The sequence below is a fragment of the Petaurus breviceps genome, unplaced genomic scaffold, assembly GCF_028583685.1.
Source record: "Petaurus breviceps papuanus isolate PSGF00001 unplaced genomic scaffold, PetGlider_PUasm1.0 185, whole genome shotgun sequence".
Lineage (NCBI taxonomy): Eukaryota > Metazoa > Chordata > Mammalia > Diprotodontia > Petauridae > Petaurus > Petaurus breviceps.
Genome location: NW_027185797.1, coordinates 32,802,209 through 32,821,327, shown reverse-complemented (window position 1 = coordinate 32,821,327; position 19,119 = coordinate 32,802,209). Strand labels below are relative to the sequence as shown.

The 19,119-nt window shown below is 41.9% G+C and overlaps 1 protein-coding gene across 2 annotated transcripts in view; it reads left to right on the top strand.

Moving 5' to 3' along the window:
• The window catches only part of SP4 (Sp4 transcription factor), a 56,029-nt gene extending 46,160 nt beyond the window's left edge, over window positions 1–9,869 (top strand). For both annotated transcript variants that reach the window (XM_069088742.1, XM_069088741.1), the window contains exon 6: window positions 4,955–9,869. In XM_069088742.1, the coding sequence (XP_068944843.1) occupies window positions 4,955–5,202 (248 nt within the window). In that variant the 3' untranslated portion in view covers window positions 5,203–9,869. The remainder of the gene's footprint in view (window positions 1–4,954) is intronic.
• Window positions 9,870–19,119: the final 9,250 nt, after the last annotated feature.

Genomic DNA, 19,119 nt, shown 5'->3' with positions numbered 1-19,119 from the left:
TGGGTATGCATGTGTGTGCGAGTGAGTGGGTGTGCATGTGTGTGAGTAGATGGGTATGCATGTGTGTGCGAGTGGGTGGATGTGCAGGTGAGTGTGCATGTGTATGTGGGTGGGTGTGCATGTGTGTGCAGGTGGGTGTTTGGACATTTTCATTTCTCCCAAACTTGGACCCTGTGGGATCCCTCTGTCTACTTCCCAAAGGCACCATCACTACTTAGAGGCCGTCCACAGGAAGTAGCCAGGGACCTCTCCTGGAAATGCCACTAGTGCTTTGCCACCACTCCAGGTACTTGCAAATACCAGTTTGATTTTCTTTTGAACTGGTTTTAATTAAAAATTATAGTGATGTCTTAGCTGCATAAGACTGACTAAATACTAACTAATTTTTAGAAATGATGAATCAGTCCCAGTAAAATGTTCTTAGCAGGGAGTTTAGGGTAATGTTTAAAGATAAGACAGTAAGCACCATATTGAATAGCTTTTAATGCCTGCATATTTCTCTACCTCTCTAATAGAACTCAATTCCCATCCCTCAGCTTTTACATACCAAGCACAAACATTAGTAAGTACCAAGTGTTCAGTATTGGGGATACAAAGATGGGGGCAGATGAGTCCCTGTCCCCAAGGAGTTTCTGTGCTCTAGAGGGAGAGATGTGATGTCCACATGGAAACATGTGCCACGAAATGCCGAGGTGCCGTGGCTAAAGCTGGGGCCCTGCAGCCCCAGCATCCTGGTTCTCATTCTAGGACCACCTGCTCTGACCTGGCTCAGTGCATTTGAATCTGCAAGGCCCTTTGAAAAGCTGGATTTGTGCAGAGAAGTCCCAGCTCTTGTGATCTGCACCTGCAGGCATTAGGAAAGGGAGGGTCTGACAGTCAGTACTTATTCAAATCTTCTGTTAGAAATAGCATTTTTCAAAGTAACGTAAGCATCCCAAGCGAGAGTGTGAAGAGGCTGCTCGGATGGTGGTGTGGATGTCCCTCCAGAGGCCGAATTCCCAGGCCCTGCTGACACCCTTTCCCTTAGAGGCTTCATGTCATCAGGTTTCTGTTGTTTCATTGTCCATGGTTAGATACGGTCTTGTTTTTTCCTCATGTTGTGAATAAACTTCTTCCTGAAAAAGTTTATCCAGAACAAAAATTTCCTCTCATGTGGATGAGCATTTTAATCATACACACCATTTTCTCATTGAAGGCTCACAGCCAGTGTTATTAATTGAATACCAGCATCTGCTAGGAGTGGGCAGACTGGTGAGTCCACCAACAGACTGTCAGTGAGATTGGACAGAATCAGCTGGTTGGGCTCCCAGGGCCGCTGTGGCAGATGACTGCCTTCAGAGCAAGGAGGGAAACCAGCACCTGCGTCTACGAGCATGCTTTGTCCAGAGGACCCGCGCGGGCAGCCTGCCCGCCTGGAGCGGCCGCGCCGTGGCACTCCCTCATCACGTCTCTGATGCTATCCTATTGGCTTCTCTGGGGCCCCAGCAGCTCATCACAGCAGTGAGGGGTGCAGAGGAGGAGAGAAGGGTTCTCGGGCCGTGGGATCCAGGCAGCCCCAAAGGCAAGGCCTGATAGACCAAAGGCAGTGCAAAGACTGTCAGCCAGTTATCTTGCCATGCATCTCACAGGTACTTAAGTGTTTAATTGAAATGACTTTCTTAGGGAGTGGGGGTAAGGATAGCATTCAGAATGAGCTGTCCTGTCAGCAGGACATGAAAACCACGTGTGGGTCCAAGATCTTAGATTAGGAGCTAGAAGGATGCTTAGAGACTAGAGAGGCCAGCCTCCTCATTTTACAGGCATGGAGAGGTTCAGTGCTGTGCCCAGGCTCACACAGCTAGTCAGTGGCTGAAGCAGACTTTAAACCTGCTTCTTCCTGACTCTCTCCTCAGTACTCTCCACCCTGTGCCATGGGGCTTCTGCCCATTGGCATTGGCAGCTGTGGAGAAGCATCCTGCCCCTGATGCAGTGGTCATCAAGATGAACCCTGCTGGGTCAAGTGGACCAATTTTCTGTCTCCCAGTTTCACGGGATGACTTCACCCAGTTACTTGGCTGGGGAATTTTTATAATTGAGTTATCAGAATTGGTAAGAGACAGTTCTTACTGAGTTTGAGGGGAAGGTTCTGGATTCTGAGCACGCACTGAAGTGAGAACAGCTTCTCTGCTATCTCCATGTCAGCGGCCTGATCACAGGGCCCTTATTGTTGGTCACACCTCTGTGTGACCATCTCTGATGGACCTCTCTGTTCTAGGCTCTGTGCTAAGTGCTGGGCTACCAAGAGAAAACTCACATCAGCCCTGCCCTTGGGGAGCTGGCATTCTGCAAAACTGCTTCTCAGCCCCCTTTACCCTGGAGAGACAGCCGTGACCCTAGGCTCTGGGCCCAGGCTGCTCTGCAGATGGTGCCACTCTGCCTGCCTGAGTAGACAGGGCTCCCTCCACTGCACAGTACCTCACATCACTCAGTCACAAGTCCAGACGAATCCCAAACACATTTTTGACTCTGAACTGAGCTTCCTCCCGTAAGACCAGATCCTAAGGCAGTGTCATTGTTAAGATTTTCTTCCATCCTACTCAGTCAGTTATTTCTTGAACACATCATTGGTGTAGCCCAGAACTGGAAGTGACCCGAACGGTTCTCTCAAATGTCACATAACCTGGGAAATGTCCAGATGGCAAAGAGAAAAGCCAAACTCTTTAGGCATTCTGGCTTTTTCACTTAAGAAGCCTTTAAGTCCCTGGGCTGAGGAGCTGCACCCCCCATGCCTGGGCCCCCAGAGCTGTTTGTGTTCTGTGAAACGTGAGAGAATTCAGAGGCGTATTTTGTTATTGATGTGTCTAATGCAGGGAGGCCTGAATGTGACCACATTAGAATGCAGCTGTCCCTGGGGGTGGGGGCATGAGCCTCTGGTTCAGGCTGAGGCTGGTGGATCGAGTGAGCTTCAATAAGATTCAGGCCAGCCAATCAGTGGGAGCAGCACAGGGAGCCCCCAAGGGTAAAGGGCTTTGCAGCTGCCCAAGGAGCTGGTCATCAGGAGATAGGCCCCAGTGCGGCCTTTAGAGTCCTCTCGGCTTGTATTGCATGATTTCCCTTTCTTAGGTAGATTCTTCAGTCCTTTAAGACTAGATGATTCCACTGAAGGATGGGGAAGGAGTATTTCATGCACTGATACACACTGTAGCCTGCCACTTTAGTAGAAGGCATCACCTGAGGTCCCACCCTCTGGGAAGAAGGGTGGCACCTGAGCGACCCATCCTCAGACCCACACTTGAAGCCATGCTAGCCTGCTATATGGGGCCTCCAGAAATAGAACTCAGTTGGCATAGACTGGGAGAACCATAGTAAACCCTGGACGGGGAGGGGGGGGCGCATTATGCCAACCTCTCAGTTTTTAAACAAAAAAATGAACATTTATTTTCTCCTTCATATTCCTTCGACTCCCAAAGAAAAAAAGAAAACCCATGTGACAGATAATGTGTGCTAAAGCCAAATTCTCACATTGACCATTTCAAAAAATTGTGCCCTACACCATGTCTTGAGTCCATAACTCTGCCAGAAGATGGGGGGCAGCTTTATCATTGGTCCTCTGGAATCATGGCTGGTCACTGCACTGATCAGATGGCCAGAGGCTTTCAGAATTGTTTGTCTTTACCGTGTGGTGGTGTTTGTAAAAATCAGAGAGGTAAAACTCCCATAGAGATGGGGCCTCTAATCCATATTCCTGAGGCCTGCATGTTGACTAAGATGTAAAGTGTGTTATCTTTATCTTACTGGGTTTTTTTATTTGTTGTGTTAACTATGTCCTAATTAATTTGAAACTGGTTCAGACTGCCATCAGTGATGTGTTTGGTATCTCTGCCTTTTGGTTTGGCTCACTTCACTCCGCATCAATGCAGAGAAATCTTTCCAAATTTCACTGATTCTATCTCACCACTTCTTTCAGCAAAATAAAATGTTAATATTCAGACACCACTCTCTACCATTAACACAGGCCTGTTAAGTGACGTACTTGCCCCAAGTCACACTGACTCGGAGCGAATCACAGCTGAACTTGGAAACAAGGCCCTCTGGACACCCGTTGGCTAGGACAACAGTGGAGATCACCTAGATCTCCCCCCAAATGTGTGGCCGTTTGGTGTCCTTGAGCTGCCTGCTTCTCCTCGGCCTCAGGGGGCTGGCACCATTTGGCCTCCCCTCACAGAGGTGGCCATTTTGTTTCTCTTCTCTGTGCCAGGCCCAGAGGCATCAGCTGAGAAGTGGAGCCAGCTCAACTCAGCACTTTCCTCCATTTCCCAGGTTGCATTTTTGTGCTTTTGCAGCTTATTCATGTATGTAACACTAAAACACAAAAACACAGCAGTTTTCACCATTGTCAGTTACCAAGATTAGATTCTGGTTTTTGTGACCTCATTTCTTAACATCTGATAAGGTTTGTTTCTTAAATGAAAAATCTGTCAGAAACCCGTATCAGAATCATATTGAAGCAATATTCTTATTTAGAATGATTCTAGAGGCTTGTAAAGAACCAATTTAAAAACTTTCTGAGGGGCAGCTAGGTGGCACAGTGAATAGAGTTCAGATCTGGCCTCAGACACTTAATATTTACTAGCGGTGTGACCTTGGGCAAGTCACTTAACCCCAATTGCCCTGCCTTCCCCTCTCCAAAAAATTTTAAAAAAAACTTTCTGAGGCACGTAATATGGCATTGTTTTTTATGTAATAGATGAACATGTACAAAAAGTCATTGTTGAAATCCATTAGTTATTTCTAGGCAGCAAGGTGACGAAGTGGGGAGATTTGCTAGGCCTGGAGTCAGGAAGACCTGTACTCGGGCCTAATGGCACCAAGCAAACCAATTTTTACTATAAAATTGAAAAGAGCAGATTGAAAGCATGAAGATTCAATAAAATGGGTATGTATTCATTTCTGTTTGTTTCTGCTTTTTATTTAGGTGAAAAGAGGTTTGAATGTCCAGAATGTTCTAAGAGATTTATGCGGAGCGACCATCTCTCCAAACATGTCAAAACTCATCAGAATAAGAAAGGTGGTGGGACAGCCCTTGCCATTGTGACCTCTGGAGAACTGGACGCCTCTGTGACTGAGGTGCTCGGCTCCCCGAGAATTGTGACAGTTGCGTCCATTTCGCAAGATTCAAACCCAGCAACTCCTAATGTTTCAACCAACATGGAGGAGTTCTGAAAGGATTTACACAGAGATGTCGAGGGCTGCACTTCAGTTTACACACCTTTCAAGATACAGAAATGGGCCGGTAAAGTGGATTACAGAGTAGGAAATCATGTTTTCATGCTTGGCTTCTTTTTTAAAAAAATACCAAGTTTTAGGGTCAGCACGGGAAGTGTATGCAGGTGCATTGAGACAGTTTTCAAAAATACAAAATTCAAATTGATATTCTGGAAAAAAACATGCTGGAAAAACGTTTCCGCCATACTGTATTTTTTAGTTATTTGGAACTGTTATCACGTAGATTTTTTAAATGAAACTTTGCCCTCTTTTAACATTGTATGTTAATATGTTTATAAAGACAGACCTCAGTAGTTTGTAGGCTGGACCTTAACTGGACTTGTTTTCATTTGGGTGTACTTTGTTATAAATTGAATCAGTAACGTTTTACATGCGTTTCCTTTCCCTTATGGCACTGAAAGAGACAGAGATCTTGCTGTGTTTCCTTAGTTTGATTCCCGTAAGCAAACTGACAACATGCTTGGCCGTCTTTTCTCAGATTAGAGATTCCTCAAAAACGGAATTAGGTGAGCGCTGTCACAGTAATCTGAGGAGTGTCTCAGATGATCACGACCACTACATTATAGTAGTGTGGACTCAGACAATCAGGGAACTCCAATAAATTTCTCCATTTGGAGATAGGAGAGGAATTTAAAACTGAATCTTAGATTAAACTTTAGAAAAATGCTAAAAAAAAAAAAAAGGTTTTACGAAACTCACAATGTCTTTAAGAAAATAAGATGTGGCGATTTAGGTTTAGAGTTGGACTTCATGGGTTTTCTAGCCCTGGTTTTGATCACAACGTTGACTTTAATGTTTCTATTGGAAGTTGTTTAGACAGAGTTGTTACCCGAGTGGTGTAATTCATTCTGTAGTTTCATATTCTGTAAATATAAGTTATATTGATGTTGCGCAGAATTCTTTATACTTTTACTCGGTAGCCAAAGAAAAGTATGAATTATCACTTTTTTTAAAGGCCAGCAGAAAATTTATTAGTTACATTGTAACGTTCTTTTACCTCTTCTGACAATTGGCCAGCTACATTTAATTTCAAGTAGTAGGTTAATAATTTCATAAGGAATTTAATATTTACACTTCTTATGTTAATAGCTAAACCTTCATAAGGCGACTTGAGAAACATGCTAAACTAAAAAAATTAAATCAAATAAATATAACTAAGGAAAAAGTAAAGTTTATCACATCTTTTCTGTAAGTCAGCCACCACTGATCAGGAAGGATGGCCAAAAGTTTCATGTGAAGAATTTTAGATTGTAGCAACTGTAGCTTAACCTTTGGTTCTTGACTTTTTTTTTTTTAAGATTTGCACAGAAAATAATTAATGAAACTGATCCTTTTATATAGGGTAACTTTTTTCCCTGAATAGTTTATTAAAATTGGAAATTCGGGGACTATTTAATATTAGGTAACTGTTGTCTTGTGCATTTTTTCTCTTTCAGAAGAAAAAAAAAAGATTTACTTCTCATGTGAGTTCTCTTCCAAACTTGGTCCTATTTCACGTATTTTTGAAGAAGGAAGAATACTGTCCTGATCATTGTTTACACTGTGTCCACTTGAGGCCAGCCCTTTGTAGCGTTCTATAAAGCTGAAGGTCTTTTGTGCTTTCAGTTTGCATAAAAAGCTTTGAGATTAAAGGAAAAACAATTTTACACTGTGCTTATAAATTTCAAGTTTCTTAAAGCTTTTGTAGACTTGTAACAAAGTCTTTAAATTTTAGTTGGATTTTGTACATTCTTTTGTATATTTTATTTAACGTACTCTTTCCTGATCGATGTGTCTGTCTTGGAAGAGTCCCAAGCAGGTCGGTGTTTTGTTTAGTGCACGTGAACACTAGCTCTGGTGCTCATTGTTTGGTTATAGAGGAACTGAAACATCCAACCATCTCTTTTATCTATCCTTATGCTACACAATCAGTGCTATAAACATTTCTTTATGCAAAGAAACGTTCTTAATGTTTTAATCATGTTTCCTTGTAGTAACATGTTTTTGTTCAAGGAAGTACGGGCATTCTGCAGCCTATCCCATAACCCACTGCTCATGCACATCTATGGATGGGTGTTGATAGAAATGAAAGTTATTTTTTTTTATCAGCAATGAGGCCTATTATAAATTTATCCAACTGAATTTGGATGGCTTTATAGCATATACAGTATATTAACATGTGTTAGCAGGTGCACATTTCACCACCGGAATTAGACACATTCTGACAGTATGTTCTGCAGACCATTCAAAGCCCACTTTTCTGTTGTAGAAGGATCGTAAATTCCATTGTCCTTGATTTGACTCAGTGGGATAGAGCTGGTGTGAGCACTGGGGCACAGCTGTGCATTTCACTGTTCATTCCCTTTGCCACCATTACAAAACTTTGTTTTTATTGTAATTATCAGCGGAAAGCTCTGTATTTATCATGGTAGAACTCCAGTGTTAGAATAGTTTTTTTCTTACAATATGCTTTCTTTGCCTAGGTTTGTGTATATGTGTTGCTGATTACATTAGAACTTGATGTTAAGTCATTATTTATCACACTCATGAGAGCAGTAATAAAAGTGTGTAATCTAGGAGAAAAAGTTAATTTGTCAAACTTAGGGTAAGCATGATGTTTAGGTCCTATTTTTCAATTTTATAACTTTTATTGCAACAATATTTGTATTTAAGTCTTCATTTTAATGCCTTGTGGGTTTTTTTATGCATGTCACAAAATTGTCATCCCACAAAAATTGATGTGCAGCATAGGGTATTAAATCTATATAATGATTTTGAAACAGAAATAGTTGATGGTAAAATGTAAATGTTTTGCAAAAATTCCTTATAAAAAGTTTTGTAGTAACATTTCACTTGTAAATTTTTTTCTAGAAAAAAAAAAGAAAAAGATTTTTAAAAAAGGAAACCAAGCAGAAAAAAAAAAGAACTGTTTGCCACAGATTCAGATTTGGAACAATCTGCTGGCTAAGCCCAGGGCTCCGCTGACATTTTTACGGAGCTCGTTTGTATAACATTTGGTTTTTGTGGATTTGGAAATAAAATCATGTACAAGTTGTTGCCTGCAAAAATAATTTGCAAGTAACCTATTAAAAATTCCCTTGAGCTTAAAACGTTTCTTCATTTAATTATGTACACCATGAAGCAGTAATACATTGTGTGAATGATCACCCTGCTCACCGTGATGAACACTGGATGGCAAATGTTCCTTATTGAGGGAAGGATTGGCAGCTCTGCAGCTTCATGTAATTAAGACCTACCTGCTCGTCACTATTTCTCAGCAAATAGAACTATTCCTACAACAGAAATTTACCAGGAATTTGTAACCAGTGGTCTTGGTTCATTTGAAATGATATCAGACTGAGAGAAATTTATTTTTCTTCAACTTAGGGAAAAAAAAAAAACCTGTTAAAGGCAAAAGCTGTCAAAAGTTGTGGAAGAATTTGGAAGATGAAGCAGGCGTCCGAGTCAGTGGCCGGGCACCACCACGCACCACAAATGGCAGACTTGTAGTTTTAATTTCCAGAACAAATAGTTTCTAAAAATCAAATGCGTGATCTTCAACAGAAATTAACCCTTCACTCAATATACAGATTGTATTGGGCAATGTAGCAAGCCAGTGTGTGCACTTGGACTGTTAAGGAATTGGGAATTCGGGAAACAAATCTCGGTTTTGTAGAATTTTACAAGTTCCTGTTAGAATGATGACTTACTACAATGTAATGAGGTGTGCTAGACAGGAGGACAGAACAGCTAGACCCACCTGCATGTCAGCCTTCCTTAATGTATTGCCAGGATGGGGGGAGGGACGGGTTTGACAGATTTTATATGGAAATGAGGATTCCCAGCAATCTAGAATGATCCAAGCCACCCTCTCTCTGCACTCACGGTTCCGTCTGCAGTTACCACTGCTTTTGGCTGCCCTGGACATTAGGCATTCATGATACAATCAGCTGATTAAAGAGTTGTACACATGTCCTCCAAAGCATGTGTCTGCGGGTGTTTGTTACAAAGACCCCTGGTGCTCCCATGAGCCCGAAGCATCAAGGTGACTGATGGGGTGGGGTGGGGCGGGGCTGGCAGTAAATGCCACTGGAGCACACCTGGCCCGGCCACAAACCCTCTGGCTGCTGTGCAGAGTGCCAGCAGAGCACCCTGGGCTGTACCAAGCACCCTTTGTAACACCTTATCTGAATGATTGTCAGAATGATGTCTCCTTTTAAAATGTGCTCCTGAGGCTCGCTGTCCTGTGTCCCCAGGGTCATGCATTGGGCACAAGAATGGTTTGTGCATAAATGCCTAAGACCATAAGGGAAGTTAATTGGAAAATAGGATTTAATATTCTTTGAAGTTTTCCTTCAACCTCCAGCATCTCATCAAGTCCGCGTATTAAAAGTGCTATTTTGATGCCTAGGCGTAAACCAGTGAAGATTTCAGTGCTCCATTTTTGCCATATGATTCCATATATAGAAATAGTTCAAGTTCATTTATCTGGCATTCATTAACTGGAAATCTGACCAACACATCTGTGTACCTACAGTAAAATAATCATTGATGTTTATAATAATGACCTTGAGGCAGATAAGATGTTCCAAATGAAAGAAATAAATTGTTTGATATCATTTTAACACTAAGTGTATTTTAATTATTTGAAGTTTTCTCATTGATGTGTGTAGTAATTCAGTTTTAACAAATATTGATTAAGTGCCTACTGTATACAAGGCATTGCCAGACACTGAGGATACATGGTAAAGAGTCCCTCTGTCAGGTAGCTGCCATTCTACCAGGCTGTACAAAATTACTCTGGGTAAAGCGCAGTAGAAGGATTCCTAATGTGTTCCATGACACAGATCCCTTTAATAAGAAGTATGGTGAAACCTGTGGGCCCCTTCTCAGAAATGTGTTTTTAAATAATTGAAGGAAATGCTAAATTTCAGTTAGAAAAGGGACTCCTGCACTGGAGTCTGTAATCTTAGCTTTTAAAAGGTAGTTTTATAACTGTATTTCATTTTATTTCCTCTGTAATCTTATGCAGTTCATTGTATACATTTAAAAACATCATTCTGTGGGTTAAAACATTTGAGGGGCCCATAGGCTTCATCAGAACACTGCCAAAGAAGTTCATGACAGGTTAAGAACCCCTGACTCAGATATTAATGAAAATAAAAATTATTTTTCCCACCCAAGTGCATGGGGTCCTTTGGAATCTGTTCCCCCTGGTGGTTTTGGAAAGGGAGTTACGGTCTGTGGATACTGGGTTAAGACCTTGGTGTAGTATAAGATAATTTGAGGGGGAAGGGAACATTAGTGGTTGGTAGCACAAGGAAGAGGTGGCATTTGAGCTAAACAAAGATTTGAGAAATAGCATGGCCAAATGCTCAGAGGTGGGAAATGGAATTGTTTTGGGGGAATTGCTCATCCACTTCAGCTAGAATAGAGATTAGGAAGAAGAAGAATGGAAATTAAGGGTGCAGAGGAGAAAGTTTCAAATACTTAGCTTAGTGGCTCAGTGAATGCAGCTGGGCCAAGAAACAGAAAGTTCTGAGCTCCAATCCTGTCTCACCCGTTTTCTAGCTGTGGGATCCTCGGCAAGTCACTTAACCCCTGCCTCAGATCTGTAAAATGGAGATAATAACCTACCTTTGCAGGATTGTTGTACAGATCTAAATGAGATTTGTTTTTATTTCAAAAGGTATGTAACAGTGCCTCGCACAGAATAGGTGCTGTGTAAATGCCTATTCCTTTTCCTCCAACCTCAATTATGGAGGGCCTTAAATGCCACTCTGAATTTGTGTTCAGTCCTGTGGCAATAGGGAGTCACTGATGGTTTTTGAGCAGGAGCAAGGTGCTTAAAACACTACCTCTGCCTTAAGACACTCCTTTGTTGGGGGATGGGGCCACAAGGATCAAGATCTGAGGAAGAGTGGGCTGCTGCCATAGTCCAGACAAGAAAAGAGGAAGGTCTGGACTAGAGGGGTCGCTGTAGGGGACAGGACCAAGAGATGCGTGCAGACTCAATGAGATGACGACTGATGTGGTGCCAAGGGAGAGGAAAGCTTCAAAGTTACAGATTGGATGAAATTGGAAAGTTGGGAGGAGAGGAAAGAGTTGAAGGGAAAAGGTGTTTGAGATAGCAATGTGACTTGCAGGTGGAAATGGACAGCACAAAGGCAAAGATCGGGAGAAGAGGGACAGGACAGGGGTTTTGGGAGATGTCTGCATAGAGACGATCATTAAACCCTTGGGCACAAGTGAGATCCCCTGTGGGGGAGGAGTACCCAGACAGTCTTGGGGGCACATCCATGGTAAGCCAGCAAGTAGAAGAGGATAAGAACTGGCTATAAATATAGAAGGAACTCAGAAGGAGAGTATCTCAGGGTAGTCGAGGATGTCTGGTGCTGCAAAGATGGGGGAAAACTAAGAAAAGGCAGTTGGATTTAGCTGTTAATAGATCACTGTTACCCTTGGAAAGAACAGCCTCAGTCAAGCAGCCGAGTAAAAAGCCAGAGTTCCAAGGACTGAATAATGTGTGGGCAGAGAAGGTAGGCACTTCCTTCTAGGAGTTTGACTGTGAAAGCCTTGGGGGGGGGGGTAGGGGAATTGGGGGACTTGGTTAAAGAAATAAAGAGGAATAAAGGAAATTTTATTTTGCCTAATTATATGACAACAAAACTGATAACAGGTGAAATACTTACAAAAATATAAAATACTCAGATTAACAGAAGAAATGGATTATTTAAATAACTATCAGGAGGAAATAAATTTAAACCATATAAGAATTACCACAAAAAAAAAAAAAACCTCCAGGTCCCGATAGATTTGCAGGAAAATTATATCAAAACATTCAAAGAGCAATTTGTTCCAATGTTACATAAAACTATTTGCAAAAACAGAAAAAGAAAGGACCCTTCTAAAATCCTAAACCAGGGAGAGACAAAAGCAGAGAAAGAAAACTATAGACTATAGACATCCTTAATGAACATTGAGCAAAAAATCTTAAATATTCACATTCCATTTCTCAGCTCCACCAATATTCTCTGGCTATTTCCCATGCCTGAAATGCTATTCTTCCTCATTTCCATCCTTCACATTCCAACTAAAATCACATCTGCTACTGGAAGCGTTTCCCAAACCCTCTTAACTTTAGTGCTTTTCCTTTCACTTATTTCCTGTTTTTCCTATACATGAGCTTGTTTGGTGCATATTCGCTTGTCTTCCCTATTAGATTTTGAGCTCTTCGACAGTAAAGAATGTCTTTTGCCTTTTTTTGGTATCCCTGGCACTTAGCACAGCGCTTGACAGAGAGTAGGTGCTTAATAAATGTTTACTGACCAACTGAAAATTGACTACAAAAGCTTATTTAAAAGATTACATAATAATGATGTTGGGTTTCTACCAAGAATGGAGGATTGGCCCAACATTAAGAAAACTAGAAACATAACAAGCCATATTAATAGCAAATAATAAAAACTACATATACCATTAGATACTGAAAATGCTTTTGCCATGCCATGCCAACAACCATTTTTGTACAAGGAAGGAAGGAAACCAAAATTTATTAAGCACTTGATCTGTTCTTTAAAACACTGTGAATCAAAGGAATAAATGGGCTTTTCCTTCATGTAGCAAGTATTGTCTAGTAAATCCAAGAGTGATCATAATCTGTAATGGAGAACCATTCCAGAGAACCTTCCCAATAGGCTGTTGGTGAAACAGCCATAGCCAATCTTGTCACTCCTATTTAACAGTGCTAGAAATGCTATTGATGGCAATGAGACAGGGAAAAGAAATTAACTGCCCACTTTTGCAGTCAGTCAATAGTTAATGGGCATTTATTAAGCACTGACTGTATGCCAGGCACTCTACTAAGTGCCAAAGAAAGACAAAAGACAGTCACTGTTCTCATGGAGCTCAGTCTAATGGGGGAGACAATATGCAAACAACTACATACAAACAAGATATATACAGCATAATTTGGAGATAATCACTAGAGGAAAGGCATCAACATTAACAAGGATTGGAAAAGGTTTCCTACAGAAGGTGGGACTTTAGTGATATTTGAAGTAACCCGGGAGGGGGGAGGGAATTCTAGGTATGGCAGATGGAGAAAATGGCCAGAGTTAGAACAAATAGGAGCCCAGTGTCACTGGATAGAAGAGGATGTGGAGATGAATAGAGTGTAATGGGTAGGGATGGGAGATAGGCAGCTCAAAAAGAACTTTGAACCATGACAAAAGAGAATTTTTCACTTGATCCTAGTGTCTTTGGGGAATTACCCAGATCTTTCTTTGGGAATTGCCAAGGTCTTTTAAAAGAGGTATGATCTATGAGAGCTTACATCCACTGAGATGACTGTGAAGCTCCAGAATGATCTCCCTTCCTGGGTAAAGCATAAGAGACTGTTTTGTAGAGCTCTGGGCAGAATGGGTGCAGAAAAGCATGAACTTATATTTGTTCTCTTAGTGAATAGTTAGAGCTATAGGTCAGTCAAATATTGTAGTAGATAGAGACCCAGAAAGGAAGATCTGAGTTTGAATATATGTCCTCTGACTCTTTTCTACTGTACCAGGCACTAGTGGGTATCTCTCCTCTCTGTCCCCATCACCCACTTAAAAACAAAGCAAAGATTTGCTATTTCAGGATTTTTCTGGAATGAATTAGAGTCTAGAATTAGACTAAATGACCATTAAGATCACTTCTAGTCCTAATGTCATGATTCTTCCAGAAGTTCTAGGTTCAGATATGCGCCTCTGTACAATGCAGTGTATAAATTATACTTGGGACAAACAATAATTTGGTTTTTGATATGGTTTCATTTTGTGACAGTAGGGGAGTAGTTATCACTTTCTTTCTACCATGGCATAGTATTTCTGAAGTTGGAAGAACAGAGAGAATACCAGTAAAAAAAAAAAAAACCTGCCAAATATTCCTATTATGAAAAAAGATCATTAAATGACTCAAAAGAAGGGTGGCTAGGTGGCTCAGTGAATAGAGCACTGACCCTAGAGCCAGAAGGGCCTGAGTTCAAATCCAGTTTCGGACACTTGACATACTTACTAGCCATGTGACTTTAGGCAAGTCACTTAACCCCAATTGCCCTCCAAAAAGCAAAAACAAATAACTCAAAAGTTTCACCTAATATCAATCAAATTAACACAGTTGATGAAAAAGTAAAATGACAAATGTCACAGGGGCTGTGGACAAACAGGTAAATGAATGCATCCCTCTCAGGAGAGCTAAAAAGTACCTGATTTCACAGGTACTAAAACCGCATATTTTTTGACCTGGTAATACCACTATTAGGATTACACCCCCAAAAGATCAACAAAGAGTAAAAAGACCCATATTTTTATAGGAATCTTTTTTGCAATGGCAAAGAATTAGAAGCTAAGGGGCTATCAATTGAAGATTGAATGAATCAGTTACGATATGTAAATAGAATGGTCAATTTCAGAGAAACCTAGGAACTCTTGTTGATGAAGAGTAAAGGAAGCAGAATTAGAAGAACAATGTACAGTATACATATATACATATATACTGTATATACAGAATATACAGTAATAACATTATAGTAAACACAGACTTTGAGAGACTGAAGAACTTTAGTCAATGTAATGAGCAACCCCTATTCTAGACTCTCCAGAGGACCATTGATGGAAGCATTCCACCAACCTCCTGACAGAGAAATGAAGAGCTCAGAGTGCAATAAGACATATTTTTTTCGAAATGACCAATGCAGGACTTTATTTTTTGCTTGACTAAGCATATTTGTTACAAGGGGTTCAAGTTTCTTTGATGGGAGGAGGGCAAGAATATAGAATTCTATTAATGGAAAAAAATGTATTTAAAGAAAATTCCTTGTGATGGGAAAGATAAGGCAAAGACTAGAGTACTGAAGGGTTTTTTTAAGGTTATTTTTTACAGAATAAACCCATTTTTCATTCAAGGCTTGACCAAAGCCATTTTTAGAAGAAGTTCAGGCAGCCCTAAATCTGGATGTCTTTATCAGACTATAAAAATAACCACCCATCTCCCCAAAGCATTGTGGAATTATTTTTTGTTTTGGTTTGTCTTTTACTTCCAGTGATCCTAGAAGTCTTGCCCCCATTGAGGGAATGATGAACTCTTGATAGATATATTGATATGAGAAGTTGACTTATCCCAAGATTACAGAAATCCCTAAATGGAAAAAGGATACTGAAGGACCGCCTTGCATTATGCAACATGTCACAAAAGGTTGAGAAATGTATCCAAGCAATGCAGATAAACATGTTTCAGTGGCCTTGAACTCACCTGATTGAAAATCTATGGACTATAATCGCAATGACTTTGAAAAATGAAGTGTTTCGCAAAAATATGCTTAATATCCAGGGTGATAAAAGTGTGGTTTCATGAGGAATATGAATATGTGTCAAAATCTTATGAATTTAAGGTCAAACCATGTAAAACAAGTGACTAAAGGAAAAGGAGGCTATATTGCAGGTCATTTTTTTAAGATGTAAAATGTACGGCATCTCAGTAAATTGAATAATTTGACTTTGTCCCAGGTGGTTCGCACAACACTGTAGCTGTGTGACCCTGAGCAAGTCACTAAACCTTAATGTGCCTCAGGAGCTTCCTAGGATCTAACTATCAAGTGATCCAGACATAGTCATCGTCTGTGTGGGTGGAGGGGGTTATCACACCAACTCCCAGTTCCTTCCCATATTCTTTGTGCAATGGCCTGTTTGCTATTATAGGATTAATTATCAAAAACCACTTCTTGGATTTCCCCCTTCTCCCTCCCTGGGAAAACAAACCCCGACTCTTTGTGACTGACCACTCTGGCATCATCTTTCCTTCCTTCACCTGGAATGACCCTCGCCCAGATATCAGAACAGTCTCTTTCCCTTGACTGAGCTTCTTATAACACCTGAAGGTCAACAGCAGCTCCTCTGGTGCCAACTGGGCATTGGCAAGGGGAGTCAGCAAGAAAGCAGTGAGCAAGATTGTTCATCTAAGATGACTGCAGTAAAAGGTTCTTGGACATAAGAAACAATTAGGACCCAATGGAAGTGCTTGTTTTCAAAGGCTGATGAGCCGGCTCCTGTCCACAATGGTTCTCTTCACTGATACAATGGGAAGACTGAATCGGCTGCCTTTGTGGCAATACTGGGAGCTCTTTGGTGTTACAGAAATCCATGGAGCAACAGTTTGGGAGGGTGGTTACAGCCTAGTAAAGGTGCAACTACATAAATGAGGCTATAATTAATAGCAATGACAAGGACCATTAATTGCCTACTATGTGCTAGGCACTAGAGACACACAAAGCCAAAAAAAAATAGTAATTGTCCTCAATAACCTTCCATTCTACTGGAGGGTGGAGGTAGAGTATAACATGTACAAACAAGTAAAGAAATAATAAATAATGGGAAAGCAATCTTTAGAGAAGCAGATATAGAAAGACAGAGAGGGAGAGGGAAGAGAAGGAAAGAAAGAGGGATGCAGAGAGAGGGAGGAAGGAGAGGAGAGGGAGAGGAGGGGGAGAAAGAGGGAGGGAGAGAATAGGAAGAGAGGAGAGGGAGAAGAGAAGAGAAAAAAGAGAAAGGAAAGAAGAGGGGGGTGGGAAGAGGACAGGACAGGTCAGGAGACCAAGAAGAGAGGTATCACAAAAGACCTCATGTAGGAAGCAGTACCTGAGCTATTCTTGGAAGGAAAAATAGGGATTCTATGAGGGCCAGGTGAAGGAGATCATATCAGACATAGGAGACAACCTGTGCAAAGACATGGAGGCGGGAGATTGAATGTTGAATGAGGTAAAGAGTTAATAGACCAATTTGGATGGAATACAGAGGACATGAAAGGGTGGGTGGTATCCTGATGGGGGGGGAGGCTTTGAATTCCAGTTTGAGGTCTCTGTACATTATCTCTGAGGCAAGAAGGAACCATGAGAGATTTTTAAACGTGAGTGACAGTGGCCATTTCTAGTGGTTTTCCTCTCTGTAATGTCCACCCATTGCTCTGAATTCTGTCTTGAGTTCTCCCCTTCCTTCTCTGTCTCCTCCCCTCTCCTCCTCTCTCCCTCCCCTCTTGTCCTCTTTCCTCTTCTTCCTCCTCTTCTCCCTTGCCCTCCCCTTTGCTTTCTTCCCCTCCCCTCCTTTTTCCTTCCTTCCTTCCCCTCCCCTCTCCTTCCCTCCTTTCCCCTCCCCTTCCCTCTTCCTTCCCCTCTCCTTTCTCTTCTCTATTTCCCTCCCCTCTTCCTCTCTTCTCCTGTCTCCTCCCCTCTTCTCCTTTCTTCCCCTCTCCTCCCCTCCTGTCCTCTTTCCTCCTATCCCTTCCCCTCCCTTTTGCTTTCTTCTCCTCCCCTCCTCTTTCCTTCCCTCCCCTCTCCTTTCCATCTTCACCCCCATTCACCCAGCTCCAAAGTCATCTTTATATAGTTCCTAGCTGAAGTCTCTCAATGCCACCTCTTCTTCCTCTCCACCTAAATGCACCACGGCAGGCATCTTGCCCTTCAGGTGGGAGGAACTCACTCTCTGTCTTCTGGGGGAAGAGCTGGGAAGTTTCCAGGAAATGCAGGGGACTCTTGTGCTTCGATGCCTGTAAACAGGCAGCTCCTGGAAAGACCTTGTGAAGTCCCTACCTGGAATGTGGCCAAGCTTCCCTCCAGCAGCAGCAGCTTCTTGAGTCTAGAAAGGGAGGAGGGCATGGAGAAGAGAGATCCAAGCTTGGCTGCCACTTTGTCTTATAGCAGCATGCCTTGCTTCTGTTTTTCAGTGGCAGCTGCATTAAATCTTTTCTTTACATCTTATTAATTTTTGTTCAGTTGTGTCCGACTCTTCGTGACCCTATTTGGGCTTTTCTTGGCAAAATATTGGAATTTGCCATTTCCTTCTCCAACTCATTTTACAGATGAGGAAATCGGGGCAAATAGTGTTAAGTGACTCACCCAGGGTCACACAAGCTAGTAAGTATCTGGGGCTGGATTTGAACTTATTGAGAGGAGCCTTCCTGACTCCAGGGCTGAGGCTCTAGCCACTGGTGTGCCACTTACTGCCCTATCTCATTTAACAATTATAATAATAGTTGTTCACATCCCTTAGCACTTAAAGGTCTACAAAGCAAGTCGCAAAACAAATTTACAACACCAAAGTCTCTGAAGAGTCAAAAATGAGTACGGCAGTCGGCCATGGTGAGCTGGCTCCAAAGAAGGTATGGAAAAGACCCGTCTATCAAGAAGCATTTATTAAGGACCTACTATGTGCCAGCACTGTGCTAAATGTCGAGGAAACAAAGAAAGATGAAAACAGCCCCAGCCTTCAAGGAGCTCACTGTCTAATGGAGATAAATCTATCTTAAAAGATTTCTGTGATTAACAAAGAAGATGGACTGGTCCCATGGTGAAAGTGAGGGGACAGCCTAGTGGTTCCACAGGAGAGTAAGGAAGGCCTCCAGGATGAGGGATGGACCCCATGGGCATCTTGTAGGAGGAGGGGCCAAGAGTCCCATGGAAGAAGCTATGGGATTGGCTGGAGTCATCTACAAGCGCAAGGCCACAATGAGGACTTGAGCTCTGTGCAAAGAAACTCTCCTTGGTGATGCCCATCTACATTGTTGGTCCTTTATTGGCCTGGAGAGTTTCTTACAGATCCTGTTTGATTTACGCACACCTCTATTTCAGTATTTAAAGCCCTTCATTACCTGGCCCCCAACCTGCCTTACTAGCTTAATTCCAATCCAATCAATGTTTATTAGCTTTGTACTAAATGCCAGGTGCTGTGCTAGTCCTGGGAAGTCCTAGAATTAATAAAAAGAAAGCGTTCCTGCGCTCAAGAAGCTTACAATCTAACCGGGGGGGGGGGGTGTCTACAGCACATAGAAGGAAGCAGTGAAAGGCAG